Source organism: Entelurus aequoreus, linkage group LG16, assembly GCF_033978785.1.
Source record: "Entelurus aequoreus isolate RoL-2023_Sb linkage group LG16, RoL_Eaeq_v1.1, whole genome shotgun sequence".
NCBI lineage: Eukaryota > Metazoa > Chordata > Actinopteri > Syngnathiformes > Syngnathidae > Entelurus > Entelurus aequoreus.
The window spans coordinates 29,966,252-29,981,645 of NC_084746.1; the positions used below are offsets into that span (position 1 = coordinate 29,966,252).

The following is a 15,394-nucleotide window of genomic DNA, read 5'->3' on the forward strand; positions in this document are numbered from 1 at the left end:
AAGATGAAGCTAGTCGACCCAGACTGTAGGTAGTGGAAGGCCAAGCTGAGACTAGGATACATCCAGGCTGTGGCAGATGGAAGGCCAAGATGAAGCTAGCAGAGCCAGTCTGTAGGCAAAGGAAGGCCAGGATGAAGCTAGCAGATCCAGTTTGATGCTAGCAGATCCCGTCTGTAGGCAGCGGAAGGCCAAGATGAAGTTAGCAGACCCAGTCTGTAGGCAACGGAAGGCCAAGCTGGGGCCAGGATAGATCCGGGCTGTGGCAGGTGGAAGGCCAAAATTTCAGTTAAGCAAAACATCTCCCGGCTTCAGCAGGTCAAAGGCCTCCAGATTTCCAAATCCAACAAAAGCAGTCAGAAAAGCCACTTTTTGGAAGTAAGCCTTCATTCATCAATTGTTACGCTTAAAACTAGTAAAATTTACTTAAATTGGCTAAAAAAGAGACTAAAACAGATAGATATTCAGATCACTTTGACAAGCAGACCAACAAAAGACAGTGCTGTCAGCCATCTTGGATTGGATCATTAGTCATTAGATATTGTCTTTACCGTTGTATAAGTTGAAAAGGATTTGCAAATCATTGTATTCTGTTTTTATTTACGATTTACACAACGTGCCAACTTTACTGGTTTTGCGTTTTGTATTTATCCTCTAACCTGAGGAGCGTATACACAGGAAGGAATGATTTTAACTATAGAAATCAAATTGTTTATACACCGTATCGAATCTTATCAAATCCTTCATACACTAAATCGAATCACATTAAATTGTTTTGTTTTACAAATAATCGTTTTATTAAATGCATCTTAAGCCATGTATCGCGATGCGTATTGAACATCATAAAGAGAATTCCATCCCCTGTACCGAGTAACTGTACTTATTTACCTTTTTAAAGGAGATTTTCCTAACACTGATCAATGGCTGATCCCTACCCAAAAGTACAGTAAGCCAGAAACAAAAAATTGCCAACTGATCAGTGCTATTCACTTACAGCTATGACTTTACCATATGAAAACAAGAACAAGACTAAAACTAAACAAACTCAATCCTTGCATTACTTTAAGCACTCTGGCAATGGCACGCAGACATAAGGAGCGCCAAAAACATAAAATCAGAAAATGGACAGCTTTCCAAAAGCTGTGACATGTTGTGTTGTTAATGCATTTTGGCTCCTCCTCCTGCACTGCTTGGGTACATTTCAAATCGTGCGTCCAGTGCAAAGGCCAAAGCTAGGGTAACACCAGATCCCACTTATTTACCAAAGGTCTAATTATTTACTTAGCTGCAGGCACAGATAAGGACACCTCTGCCTGCACGATATGACATAACAGCTTGAAGGAAGAAGTTAGGTATGACTTTTTAGTCAAAACATTGTTTGTAACCTTTCATTCAAGTACAATATTTTCTAACCTTTGTACCATACAAGTCAATCAAACCATTTTAAAACAGGAATGGTATTAAAATCTCTAATAAGGTCCCAGAGATGGTCATTTAGACCAGGGCAGTTGTATTGTATTATTTTATGATTATTATTATCATTACGCAATTTTTATATTGGACATGGACTTAAAATTCAGATTTCGAGATAGGCTCTCTCCATCGTTGAGCGCATGGTTTTGTGGGTGGGTGTGTGCGTTTGTGTGCCTGCTTATTTGCTGCTTGATACTCCTCCTCTGCAAGAACAGATTGGCTCTCGGAGAGGAGCCTCCTCTTTTTTCCGAGATTAAATCAACAGGAAAAAAAAGAACTAACCTGAACCAGTTCCAAGTGACTCATTGCTTCACTTGAGGTCAATAGTATATTGCTTTAAATGTCCTGGTGGCTCATAAACATCAACGCAACATGCAAAACAAGCAATGGTTGCGGTAGAACTTTGCTATTGAAAATATTTTTGTCTATGTAAGTTTGCTTGGTCCGGACTAAGTGGATGGGCTTCTGGCAGCGGTAAAGTTTAGATCCATGAAGGAAAGAAGAAAGTGAATGAATGTTTATAACTGAATGAATTTACATATGGATAAAAATGTGTTTTCTTTTGTATCATTTTTTTAAAATTAATTAAGTAAAGTTTGACAACCTTTTATATCCCCTCCTGCTCCGGCCCGGCTGCACCAAATGATAATATAAATGCATTTAATAAAGTCAAATACAAATAAGGCAACAAGAGAAGTATCCTACACTTCTCTTTTGTAAAGTAAATCTGAACAGCTGATATGGGCATCTACATCAACTATATGATTTGCCTGAGAAGCTGGACAGGACAAAAAAAAAAAAAAAAAAGTTTGACAACCTTTTTTCAAAACACAATATAGAATGTGAGATATAACAGGATAATGCATGCATTTATCATTTGTTTTCAAAACGGTTCCCCGGGACCCCATTTTGAAAATTCGTAGCGCCAACACCGATTGACTATTGGAGCGTGCAAAACATCAGCAGGCGCCTGTGGCCTGCGGGCCGGTTCTAATACTAATCGAATATCATCCTGGGGGCCATAGATAATTCATCCGGCCCGCGGGCCTTGACTTTGCTTTGAGACATAGGTGCAACGATTAAATTGAACTAAATTTGGAGAAAAAAAAAATCATTCATATGCTGTTGCTTCGGTTATTTTTTTTAATGAGTGTGATAATTAAAAATTTATCAAATCCGGACATGGAGTGACAGGAACTTTAAATATGCAGACATAGTTTTCGCATGGCCACTGCAACAGAGTGCACATGAGAGCTGTGGTGTGCGGGTAACTTGATCTGTGTGGCGGTGAATGGATAGTTGTTGTTTTTTAGTTTAAAAAGAAAAAATAATAATACCCACATATGGCATGTGGCATATGGCATGTGGACTTTTAATAGAATGAAAGTTATGACAAGCAGAAAAATATTTGTTTATCCCAGCCATTTTCCTTATAATACACATTTGGGCTATAAGGTGTGTTTGATAAGATTAATCGAACAAATTAAACAACAGTTTACTCGAGTACTAGAATAATCATCAGCTGCAGCGCTGTGTTTGTGTTCAAGTGAGCAATACCTGACGCTAGTTCAACAATTGTTTGGCTGTATTCCATTAACCAGGTGGTACCAAAAATGTACTACAGTACTGTCTATCACATAAAGTGCAATAAAGATTTCTATGTCAACACCCATATTTGGAATGGAGTCTAACCTAGTGTTTTACTTTTGTGCCCTTCCATCTAATGACGCACACCGCCCCCTGCCCAACAGGTCAAAGACCTATTGCGCTTTCACATCGTTACTCAAAACGCGCACAGCAAGGCTCAATCTCAGTCTTACAGCTGTTGGCAAGAAACGAGGACAACCACCATGATGCAGCGGACTCTGTTCAAGCGGAGTGCTGGGCTTCTAGTCCAGCAGGCGGCCACTGCTGCCGCTGCCACCCTCGACAGTCCACTAACCGCCAGGAGCGCACCTCTGCTGCAGCGCCTGGACCGCACCATGTCCTCTGTCACCATACCGCCGCCGGCGTGCATGCTGCGGCCACTGGAGGCGCCTCTGCGTCGTTTGTTCGGACCAGGACCCTCGAACGTCCCCCCGCGTGTTTTAGCTGCGGGGGCCAAGCCGATAATTGGTCACCTGCATCCAGAAATGTATGAGGTAATGCGCCTGTCCGGGACTTTTTACGCATAAGTGGAAGCAGGTGTCAATGCGTAATTACGCACAGGTTTTGACTTTAAGATCTAATTAAGTTCAAAATTTAATCTGACTTATGTTTTTATGTGAGATCAATCATGATGACCAAGCAAGTCCGTTGATGTTTTGTGTTTTTTTGTTAGATCATGAATGACATTAAGAAGGGGATCCAGTACGCCTTCCAGACCGAGAACAACATGACAATCTCAATGAGCGGGTCCGGTCACGCCGCCATGGAGTGTGCGGTGTTTAACGTCGTGGAGCCCGGGGAGAGTGTCCTCGTCGCCATTAACGGGATCTGGGGCGAGCGAGTTGCAGAAATCGCAGAAAGAATGGGTATGCAGCTTTACGCACAGAGGCGGAGGTGCCTCCATGCACTTACTAAATATGCGTATGATCCATAGGTGCAAATGTACATAGAATGGTGAAAACGCCCGGTGGATATTTCAGCAATCAAGAAATTGAACAGGTAAAACCGATGAAGTGTTGCATGTACGAATGGAAATGAACACACTTGTTTGCAGGCAATAGAGAAACACAAGCCGGTCCTGTTTTTCCTAACACATGGAGAGTCATCGGCTGGTCTATGCCACCCCATGGACGGCATTGGGGACATCTGCAGAAAGTGCGCCCCCTAGTGTTGCATATTTTGTTATAAATCATTGAGCAACTCCATTTTTAACGATAGTCTTATCTTTTTTTAGACATGATTGCCTCTTCCTTGTCGACACCGTTGCGTCACTCGGGGCAGCGCCCATTTTCATGGACCAGCAAAGTAAGACAACAATGTCAACAAAGTATCTCTTCAGTTCAGTATTGACATGCCTCTTGTTTTGCTGGTGCAGACATTGATATCCTGTACACGGGCTCTCAGAAGGCCCTGAACGCACCGCCTGGCACAGCACCCATCTCTTTTAATGACAAAGCATGGTGAGGTAAAATACACAAACAAATAACTGCACTAGGATTTTTTTTTTTTTTAATTGTTTTTGTGTTATACCTGCACAGCCACAAAATGTTTAACAGGAAAACGAAACCAGTCTCCTACCTCTTTGACATGTCGCATTTGTCCAACTACTGGGGTTGTGACGGTAAACCAGCCAGAATGTAAGTGTGATGACAACCTGACTTTTATCATCGGAACATACAGTACAGGTCAAAAGTTTGGACACACCTTCTCCTCATTCAATGCATTTTCTTTATTTTCATGACTATTTACATTGTAGATTGTCACTGAAGGCATCAAAACTATGAATGAACACATGTGGAGTTATGTACTTAACAAAAAAAGGTGAAATAACTGAAAACATGTTTTATATTCTAGTTTCTTCAAAATAGCCACCCTTTGCTCTGATTACTGCTTTGCACACTTTTGGCATTCTCTCGATGAGCTTTAACCATTTCAGGTGACTACCTCTTGAAGCTCATCGAGAGAATGCCAAGAGTGTGCAAAAAAGTAATCAGAGCAAACAATGGCTATTTTGAAGAAAATAGAATATGAATGAAATAGGTTTATTACGGTCATATAATCAACAATTTTAGTTTAACAGTACAGATTATACATATTTAACAATCATACACATTTACACACAAAAAGAAAAGACAAATAATGGCCGAAAAGGAATAGGCTGAAGCAAGGCTTATATTTGCCTATCCTATACCTTACATTGAAAATAAGATTACCCGGAACATCAACATTCAAAAAATCAATGGGATGAATGTAATTGTTACTATATTTTATAATTTTCTATTATTTCACCTTTCAAGGCTTTCTTAAACCTTATCAAAGAACTACATGTCTTCAACTCATCACTGAGCTTGTTCCACCATTTAACTCCTAAAACTGAAATACATTTGTATTTTATATTCGTTCTTACTTTACCTATTTAAAAAATCAATACCCCCCGTAAAATATAGTTGTCTCCTCTTAATTTAAATAACCTAAGAATACAAGCTGGAAGGCTGTTGTTCTTTGCTCGAAACATAATTTCCATTGTTTTTAAAAACACAATATCTGAACATTTTAACACATTAGAACTTATAAATAATGGATTGGTAGGTTCATAGTAGCACACTTTGTGTATTATTCTAATTACCCTTTTTTGAAGTTTAATTATTGGGTCTATTATTGGTTTGTTTTAAACATTTCCCCAAACTTCAACACAATAGGTTAAATATGGAAAATTAAAAGAATAATACAACATATGCAGACATTTCTTATTCAGCATGTGTCTTACTTAATAAAGAATAGCAATGGATTTGGATATATATAAAACATGTTTTCAGTTATTTCGCCATTTTTTGTTAACTACATAATTCCACGTGTTCATTCATAGTTTTGATGCCTTCAGTGACAATCTACAATGGGGCGGTATGGCGTAGTGGGTAGAGCGGCCGTGCCAGAAACCTGAGGGTTGCAGGTTCGCTCCCCGCCTCTTGACATCCAAATCGCTGCCGTTGTGTCCTTGGGCAGGACACTTCACCCTTGCCCCCGGTGCCGCTCACACTGGTGAATGAATGATGAATGAATGATAGGTGGTGGTCCGAGGGGCCGTAGGCGCAAACTGGCAGCCTCGCTTCCGTCACTCTACCCCAAGGCAGCTGTGGCTACAAATGTAGCTTACCACCACCAGGTGTGAATGAATGATGGGTTCCCACTTCTCTGTGAGCGCTTTGAGTATCTAATAATAGAAAAGCGCGATATAAAATCTAATCCATTATTATTGTTATTATTAAATAGTAATGAAAATAAAGAAAACGCATTGAATGAGGAAAAGGTGTGTCCAAATGTTTGGTCTGTACTGTATTTTACACACCACTGATCACTACTTGATGTATTTGAAGGTATCACCACACTGGCCCAGTGTCTGGGTTCTTCACCTTAAGAGAGAGTTTGGCGATTCTTGCTGAAAAGGTAAGGGGACACTTTATTCCGGGATGCAGGAGAACCTTTGTTTACATTCTAAACCGGGGGTCTGCAACCTGTGGCTCTTTAGCGCTGCCCAAGTGGCTCCCTGGAGCTTTTTCAAAAATGTATAAAAATAGAAAAAAATATATTTTTGTTTTAATAGGGTTTCTGTAGGAGGACAATATGACACAAACCTCCCTAATTGTTAGATATCCCACTGTTTATATTAAACATGATTCTCTGATAACAGAATTTGGTGAGCGCCGTTTTATCCTACTAATATTGGCGGTCCTTGAACTCACTGTCGTTTATTTACACGGATAACTTTCTTCAACGATGCCACAAAAAGACATATTTCATGCCGCTTATTCTTCGTCTCATTTTGTCCACCAAAAGTTTTATGCTGTGCGTGAATGCACAATGGTGAGCTTTGTTGATGTTATTGACTTGTATGGAGTGCTAATCAAGCATATATGGTCAGTGCATGACAGCAAGCTAATCGATGCTAACATGCTATTTAGGCTAGCTTTATGTACATATTGCATCATTATGCCTCGTTTGTAGGTATATTTGAGCTCATTTAATTTCCTATGTCCTCTGTGTATTTAATTTATATCTGCATTTCTCATGATACATTATCTGTATGTAATATTGGCTACATTTCTGATAGTTGTTTGTGAGCCATGTTGTTCCAGACCACAGCAAACGTAACACAGCTCGCATAGATTGTTATAAATCCATTCGAAGAAAACAGCCCGCCATTTCCTTTAACTTGGACACACACACATCTATACTTTTGGCCATTCTAAGCCAGTAATTTCCAGGAGTTATCTCACCCTCTGAGAAGGCTGTGTTTTACTAATGTTTTCCAATGTTGTAAAAATGGGTAGAATAAATATTACATTTCAACATTTCTGTCAACGAAGATTTGTGTCAGCCTGCGACACATAGTCATTTTGATAGTAGACTAATATAGGTAATATAGACACTTATATCATGTGTTGACTTCATTATATCACTTATAGAAGAAGGCTTTTAATTTTTTGCGGCTCCAGTCAGATTTTTTTTGTGTATTTTTGTTTCAATATGGCTCTTTCAACATTTTGGGTTGCCGACCCCTGTTCTAAACAGAAACCATAACTAACTATTGAGACTATGTTTCTGGTATGATTCTTAACATCCTTAACTTTCATTGAAGCATAAACACAGACATAAAAACAAAAAAAATATGTATTTAAGCTTAATTAACGCTCCATATTTCAATATTGTTGGTCTGAGTAGCCTGGACAGACATCCATGAATCAAATAATCGCCTGATTTAGAAACCAAGCTGTTTATCCACTGTGTTTCTTAACCACGGGCACACTGTGGGTCCAGTTACATAACACACTTATTATTTCCATATTGTACTGAGCAGCCAGGACTAAGTTGCATGCACTACTTTAGTTGCTGTGCTGAAGCTACAGTACGTACTGATAAGTTCAAATTCAGGGCTTTAAGATCATCATATTTGTGGTGGCCTCACAAAAAAATTACATTTGAAAAACCAATAAAAAGCCAAAAATTTAAAAAAATTCAAATATATATATAACTGAACTATTGAACTGGCGAACCATGGGCCAAATCCAGCCTGGTAATGACACAAAAGAGTTCCGTGCAAGAAACTTGGAAGAGACTAACTAACATTTTTGCAGCGGATTCATGAAATCACTAGATTGCTGTCGTTAGAGACATGCACGGAATTAGGTACTTTTATTGGAGGCACCGACCGAATTCTGTCTGGACTACCAGAAATTCACGTAAAAGCAAACCAAGCTATACAATATTTTGATGCCTTTGTTGCACGTGGCGTTGCAGATTCGATTTCAAGCAATATTCGTTATCAGCATCTTTCCCCAGCTGCTCCAGATCACTTAAATTCACGTTCTTTATTTTTTTCAAAGCATCTTTGATATTGCAATTACTTACCATCTAGAAATATTTCATGAAGTCAACACCATTATGTATTTTTTTATATGATGTATTTTTTTTCCTCTCATAAAAATCAGAAAGATACAATTTATTATCACAAAACACACCGAGTGATCACCACAAAATAATACAGCAAATTAGATATATATATTTTAATGTAAACTTTATATTTGTTTATTTGAAAAATCTAAAGACTGTATTTTTCTCAATGGTATTTAAAATAAATGAAATGCAATAAAATGCCAATTGACTAATTTAGTTACATTACACATACCTGCTGTTTCAAATTTGATACACACTTTCAAAATAGTTTTACTACAAAATAAATTACGAAATATTAAGTGATTTCACATTGCATGGATGGATGAACTGTTCATACTGATGTAGTAGTAAAATAAATATGTTTTTCTTACCTTATCTCTTTAAAATTTGGCAAAGTTTCTATTCAAAAAACAGATGTGGCAATCTTGCAGGATTACTGAACAGCCCTCTAATGAGTCAATTAGTGTCTTCATGTAGATTATACGTTTAATGCATGCATCTGATCTGATACATCAGGCTTTTTAGAAAAAAAACGAATTACACTGATAATGTAGAGGGCTCAAAAACGTATTTATCATATATGTTTGGACAGGTGTGCAATCTGCTAGTAAAAGTTTCAATCAATCAATCAATCAAATTTAAAAGTAGCAGAACGCTCCTGTCGTAACCCCCGCGACCCCGAAAGGGACAAGCGGTAGAAAATGGATGGATGGATGGCTCCTGTTGTAGAGACAAGGCTACTTTTCCCCCCAAATGTAGGAACTCTGACTAAATAAATAGACACCCATCAAATGTCCACTGCAGATGACACAGATTCTCAGGAATATACAAAAATATTAAAGGCCTACTGAAAGCCACTACTACCGACCACGCAGTCTGATAGTTTATACATCAATGATGAAATCTTAACATTGAAACACATGCCAATAAAGCCAGTTTAACTTATAAAGTGACATTTGAAAATTCCCGCCACACTTCCGGTTGAAAAACTCCTTTGGATATGATTTATGCGCGTGACGTCACAGAATCCACGGAAGTGGTTGGACCCCGTCGAACCCGATACAGTAACCTCTTGTTTTCTTCGACAAAATTCCACAGTATTCTGGACATCTGTGTTGGTGAATCTTTTGCAATTTGTTTAATGAACAATGGAGGCTGCAAAGAAGAACGTTGTAGGTGGGATCGATCGGTGTATTAGCGGCTAAGTACAATACTTACAGCAACACAACAAGGACTACTTACTACGCCTAGCCAATGCTTGCCGCCAAATCCACGGATGAAGTCCTTCGTCGCGCCGTCGATCGCTGGAACGCAGGTGAGCACGGCTGTTGATGGGAAGATGAGGGCTTGCTGGCGTAGGTGGAGCGCTAATGTTTTTATAATCGTTCTGTGAGGTTTCAGGCACAACACCGGTTGCTAAGTTGCTAAATTAGCCTTAGCGCCGTTAGCAACAGCATTGTTAAGCCTTACCAGGCTGAGAATTTTTAACCGTGTAGTTACATGTACATGGTTTAATAGTATTGTTGATCTTCTGTCCATCCTTCCAGTCAGGGATTTATTTATTTTGTTTCTATCTTCATTTGAGAACGATGCTATCATGTTAGCTCAGTAGCTAAGTGTGTCACCGATGTATTGTTGTGGAGATAAAAGTCACTTTAAATGTCCATTTCGCGTGCTCGACTCTCATTTTCAAGAGGATATAGTATCCGAGGTGGTTTAAAATACAAATCCGTGACCCACAATAGAAAAAGGAGAGAGTGTGGAATCCAATGAGCCAGCTTGTACCTAAGTTACGGTCAGAGCGAAAAAAGATACGTCCATCACTGCCTCTCTAATCCTTCACTGTAACGTTCCTCATCCACGAATCTTTCATCCTCGCTCAAATTAATGGGGTAATCGTCGCTTTGTCGCTCCGAATCTCTCTCGCTCCAATGTAAACAAAGGAAAATTGTGAGGAATATTGCCTCCTGTGACGTCACGCTACTTCCGGTACAGGCAAGGCTTTTTTTATCAGCGAGCAAAAGTTGCGAACTTTATCGTCAATTTTCTCTACTAAATCCTTTCAGCAAAAATATGGCAATATCGCGAAATTATCAAGTATGACACATAGAATGGATCTGCTATTCCCGTTTAAATAAAAAAAAAAATTTTCAGTAGGCCTTTAAAACAACTAAGAAGGGAGAAGTACGGGTCCTTAGCTTTCTAGAAATGCGCACCCCAAAATCCTTACAAAACTAAAATTTTGCAATAAGACGTGACACATGAAAGCAAACAAACTATTTATAGCGGCGCCGTGATCACGAGCTCATGTGCCTATATTGACATCATCGAGTGGTAAGCTGCTTCCTTGCTTGTGGACGTTTATTGTAGATCATAAATCATGCCTCTCACCTGGATAGTAGAAGTATGAGGAGGTATTCTGACAAGTTGGTAGACTTTTACAGCCAATTTAGACCCGGATATGGCGAGAATGACACAAAAAGACACTTGGTTATACCCCACTTTTCTTCTAGGATTATGAGTCATTATACAACTCAGTAACAAGCAGAGAAAGAATAATCAACCATGGATGACAAAAGGATTAAAAAATGCTTGTAAGATGAAGAATACACTATATAGAAAATGTATAGCACAAAGAACTATAGAGGCAGAAATTAAGTACAAAAAGTATAAAAACAAGTTAACAGACATACTACGATCATGTAGAAAAGAATATTACAGTGAATTATTGGACAGGAACAAAAATAATATGAGAGCAACATGGGGCATCCTCAATAGCATTATTAAAAATGGAACTAAGAGGGACTACCCTCGATACTTCTTAGATGAAAATAAAAAAAATGACAACATAAAGGAAGTAGTTGAAAGCTTCAATAATTATTTTGTAAATATTGGACCAAAATTGGAAGAAAGGATTCCAGACCCAGTTCCAATTGAGGACTATAATGATACCATAGAGCGAAATCCCAACTCCATGTTCCTCAGTAATGTGACACAGGAGGAAATAGTTACAATCGTGAAAAAATGTAAATCTAAGACTTCAACTGATTGTAACGGAATTGATATGGAAACGATAAAAAAGGTTATTGAAGAGATCTCAGGACCATTAATGTATATTGGTAACCTATCCTTTCAAACAGGTACATTTCCAAACAAAATGAAAATAGCTAAAGTTGCACCAATTTATAAGACTGGAGACAAACATCAATTTACAAATTATAGACCTGTTTCTCTACTTCCACAATTTTCTAAAATCATTGAAAAACTGTTCAATAACAGATTAGAAAGTTTCATAAATAAAAATAGAATACTCGAAGAGAACCAATATTGATATAGAGCTAATGTTTCAACTTCAATGGCTTTAATTGAAATTACAGAAGAAATTACCAATGCAATAGATAGTAAAAAATGTGCGGCAGCGGTTTTTATGGATCTAACTAAAGCATTTGACACAATTAATCACAATATTTTAATCAAAAAACTAGAACGATATGGCATCAGAGGGTTAGTCTTAAACTGGATAAGAAGTTATCTAACGAACAGGAAACAATACGTGAAGCTAGGCGAACACACGTCTCCAACGCTAAATATATCCTGTGGTGTACCTCAGGGATCAATACTAGGACCTAAATTATTCAATCTCTATATAAATGACATTTGTAAAGTTACAAAAGATTTAAAGTTAGTATTATTTGCGGATGATACAACAGCGTTTTGTTCAGGAGAGAACACACAGGAGATAATACAAATAATAACAGAAGAAATTAACAAATTAAAAAGATGGTTTGACAAAAACAGACTATCGTTGAATCTTAGTAAAACTAAAATAATGCTATTTGGTAACAGTAGAAGAGAAAGTCAAACACAAATACAAATAGACGGAATAGAAATTGAAAGAGTAAACGAAACCAAATTTCTAGGTATAATGATTGATGATAAATTGAACTGGAAATCTCACGTAAAAAATATACAACATAAAGTTGCAAGAAACACGTCAATAATGAATAAAGCAAAACATGTTCTAGACCAAAAATCCCTTCATACTCTCTACTGCTCACTAGTGTTAACATATCTGAGCTACTGTGTAGAAATATGGGGAAATAATTACAAAAGTACACTTCATTCATTAACGGTGTTACAAAAAAGATCAGTTAGAATAATACATAATGTTGGATATAGAGAACATACAAACCCTTTATTTATTGAATCAAAAATACTGAAATTCCATGACATAGTGAATTTGCAAACAGCTAAAATTATGCACAAAGCAAACTATAACCTGCTACCCAAGAATATACAACAATTCTTCTCAAAAAAAGAGGAGAAATATAATCTTAGAGAAAAACGTAATTTAAAACATTTGTTTGCACGTACAACACTTAAGACCTTCAGTATATCAGTATGTGGAATTAAATTATGGAATGGATTAAGCAAAGCAATCAAACAATGTACTAATATGATACACTTCAAGAAACTCTTCAAACTTAAAGTGTTTACAAAGTACAAAGAAGAAGAACCATGACAAACATTCTCAATTTATTTCATCCATCCATTCATTCATTCTTAAAGTAATCTTACTTATCTCATCATATGAAATATGACTTACTTCACCAAATATTATTATTAAATTCTTACTATTATTTATTTATTTATTTTTATTGTGATTACTTATGGAGTTTATTGTGAAAAAATTGTGAACAGGAAGTGAACAAAAAGTTTTGCAACTGTTATGTAAAGAAAAGGGGTAGGATTAAATAAGCTCTGCTTCTTCCTACTCCTTTTCGAACATGTTGAAAAGAAACTGGAAATTGTGATGTATCATGTTGTATGCTTGCATGTTCGAAATAAACTCAAACTCAAACTCAAACTCAATTATTCATCTAAACATGATTATAGCAATATTTTTTTCCGTCTAGCATCCTAATAAAAGCAGACCTAGCACAGTAAGTGATGTTTTATTATGTGTGTTGGCTCTCATGAAGTCTGCAGTGAATAATAATCAGTGATGATGTTGGGGAAAAAAAGCGAACGTTGTGACGCCTTTTTGAAATTAATGCGCCGCGTATGCTTAAAATGAGCATATACGTAAATATTGAATGTTATTATAAATGTGTCTGTTACTAGACAGACAGGGCTACTTTCCCCCCCAAAATGTAGTAACTGTAACAAAATAAATGCACTGCAGATGACACAGATTCTCAGGAATATACAAAATAATTTAAAATAGTGAAGGGAGAAGTACAGGTCCTTAGCTTTCTAGAAATGCGCACCCCAAAACTAAAATCTTGCAATAAGACGTGACACATGAACGCTCTTGTGCAACTTTTGAGGCATAGTTTTGCCAATATGTTAGATTGTATTTTTAAACATATGTTAAAATTGCACCTTTTTATACCATTGGTCTCTTTTGTACAGTACAGGCCTAAAGTTTGGACACACCTTCTCCTCATTCAATGCGTTTTCTTTCTTTTCATGACTATTTACATTGTAGATTGTCACTGAAGGCATCAAAACTATGAATGAACACATGTGGAGTTACTTAACAAAAAACGGTGAAATAACTGAAAACATGTTTTGTATTCTAGTTTCTTCAAAATAGCCACCCTTTGCTCTGTTTACTGCTCTGCACACTCTCGGCCTTCTCTCGATGAGCTTTAAGCACACCTGTAAAGTGAAAACCATTTCAGGTGACTGCCTCTTGTAACTCAACGAGAGAATACCAAGAGTGTGCGAAAAAGTAATCAGAGCTAAGGGTGGCTATTTTGAAGAAACTAGAATACAAAACATGTTTTCAGTTATTTCACTTTTTTTTGTTAAGTACATAACTCCACATGTGTTCATTCATAGTTTTGATGCCTTCAGTGACAATCTGAAAATCAAGAAAACGCATTGAATGTGAAGGTGTGTCCAAACTTTTGGCCTGTACTGTATATCATTCACCTCACAACAAGATTTAATAATATTACTTTACTTTGTATATTTAGTCTATTGAGAGTGAGCTGAAGAACACTGATGTTTGTCGCCGTCTAGGGGCTGGAGGAGTCTTGGAGGAAACACAAGGAGGTGGCATCCTACCTGTACAAAGGACTTGAAGACTTGGGCCTCAAACTTTTCATCCCCGATAGGGTGAGGCAAATGGACAAGCAAATAACATGCATTGAATGAATAACAGGATGAAAATGAATGAATGAAAATGTATTATTGTATTGTTTATTACCTCGTGCTTCATCATTGTCAGTGCTGATTTGGTGCAATGCTCTGCAGGAGCTGAGGCTTCCCTCAGTGACCACCATCGCCATTCCTGACGGCTACAACTGGAGGGAGCTGCTAACATACATCATGAAGAACCACCAGATGGAGATGACTGGAGGTTTGGGCCCCTCTATTGGCATGGTGGGTATTCAGCCTTTCAGTCCTGTGTAGTGAAGAAACAGCACACATAAGTTAGTGTTGCATTGTAAGATTCTCTCAAATGACATAGTCATATTCTGAGTCACTATTAAACCACTTCCAGGCACCGTACTGACACATGCTACTTTCCATTAGGTGATGCGGATCGGACTGATGGGGTACAACTGTGAGAAGGCAAATGCTGACATGGCACTGTACGCCTTGGCAGACGCGCTCAAAAACTGTAAAAAAAGCAAGGCTTAAATGCTGCAAATTCCCAGACAAAGGGAAAGATTGACGATGATAATGCATAATTTGTATTTTGATTGCAAATGCATTGCAAAACATAGACTGTTTGTATTTTTTAAATTGACAAGTAGACACCACATGGTCTATGTTGAATGCAGTGATAGATGTCAATAAATGTGGATTGTTT

At 37.7% G+C, this 15,394-nt stretch overlaps 1 protein-coding gene across 1 annotated transcript; it reads left to right on the top strand.

Annotated features, from left to right (window-relative positions):
* Positions 1 to 3,271: 3,271 nt before the first annotated feature.
* Positions 3,272 to 15,377, top strand: agxtb (alanine--glyoxylate and serine--pyruvate aminotransferase b). The gene is made up of 11 exons (XM_062022585.1): positions 3,272 to 3,611; positions 3,791 to 3,983; positions 4,052 to 4,116; positions 4,172 to 4,272; positions 4,352 to 4,422; positions 4,493 to 4,577; positions 4,656 to 4,754; positions 6,492 to 6,561; positions 14,599 to 14,694; positions 14,833 to 14,961; positions 15,115 to 15,377. Exons 1-11 carry the CDS (start codon positions 3,321 to 3,323, stop codon positions 15,220 to 15,222), a joined length of 1,308 nt encoding a protein of 435 aa, XP_061878569.1. The 5' UTR covers positions 3,272 to 3,320; the 3' UTR covers positions 15,223 to 15,377.
* Positions 15,378 to 15,394: the final 17 nt, after the last annotated feature.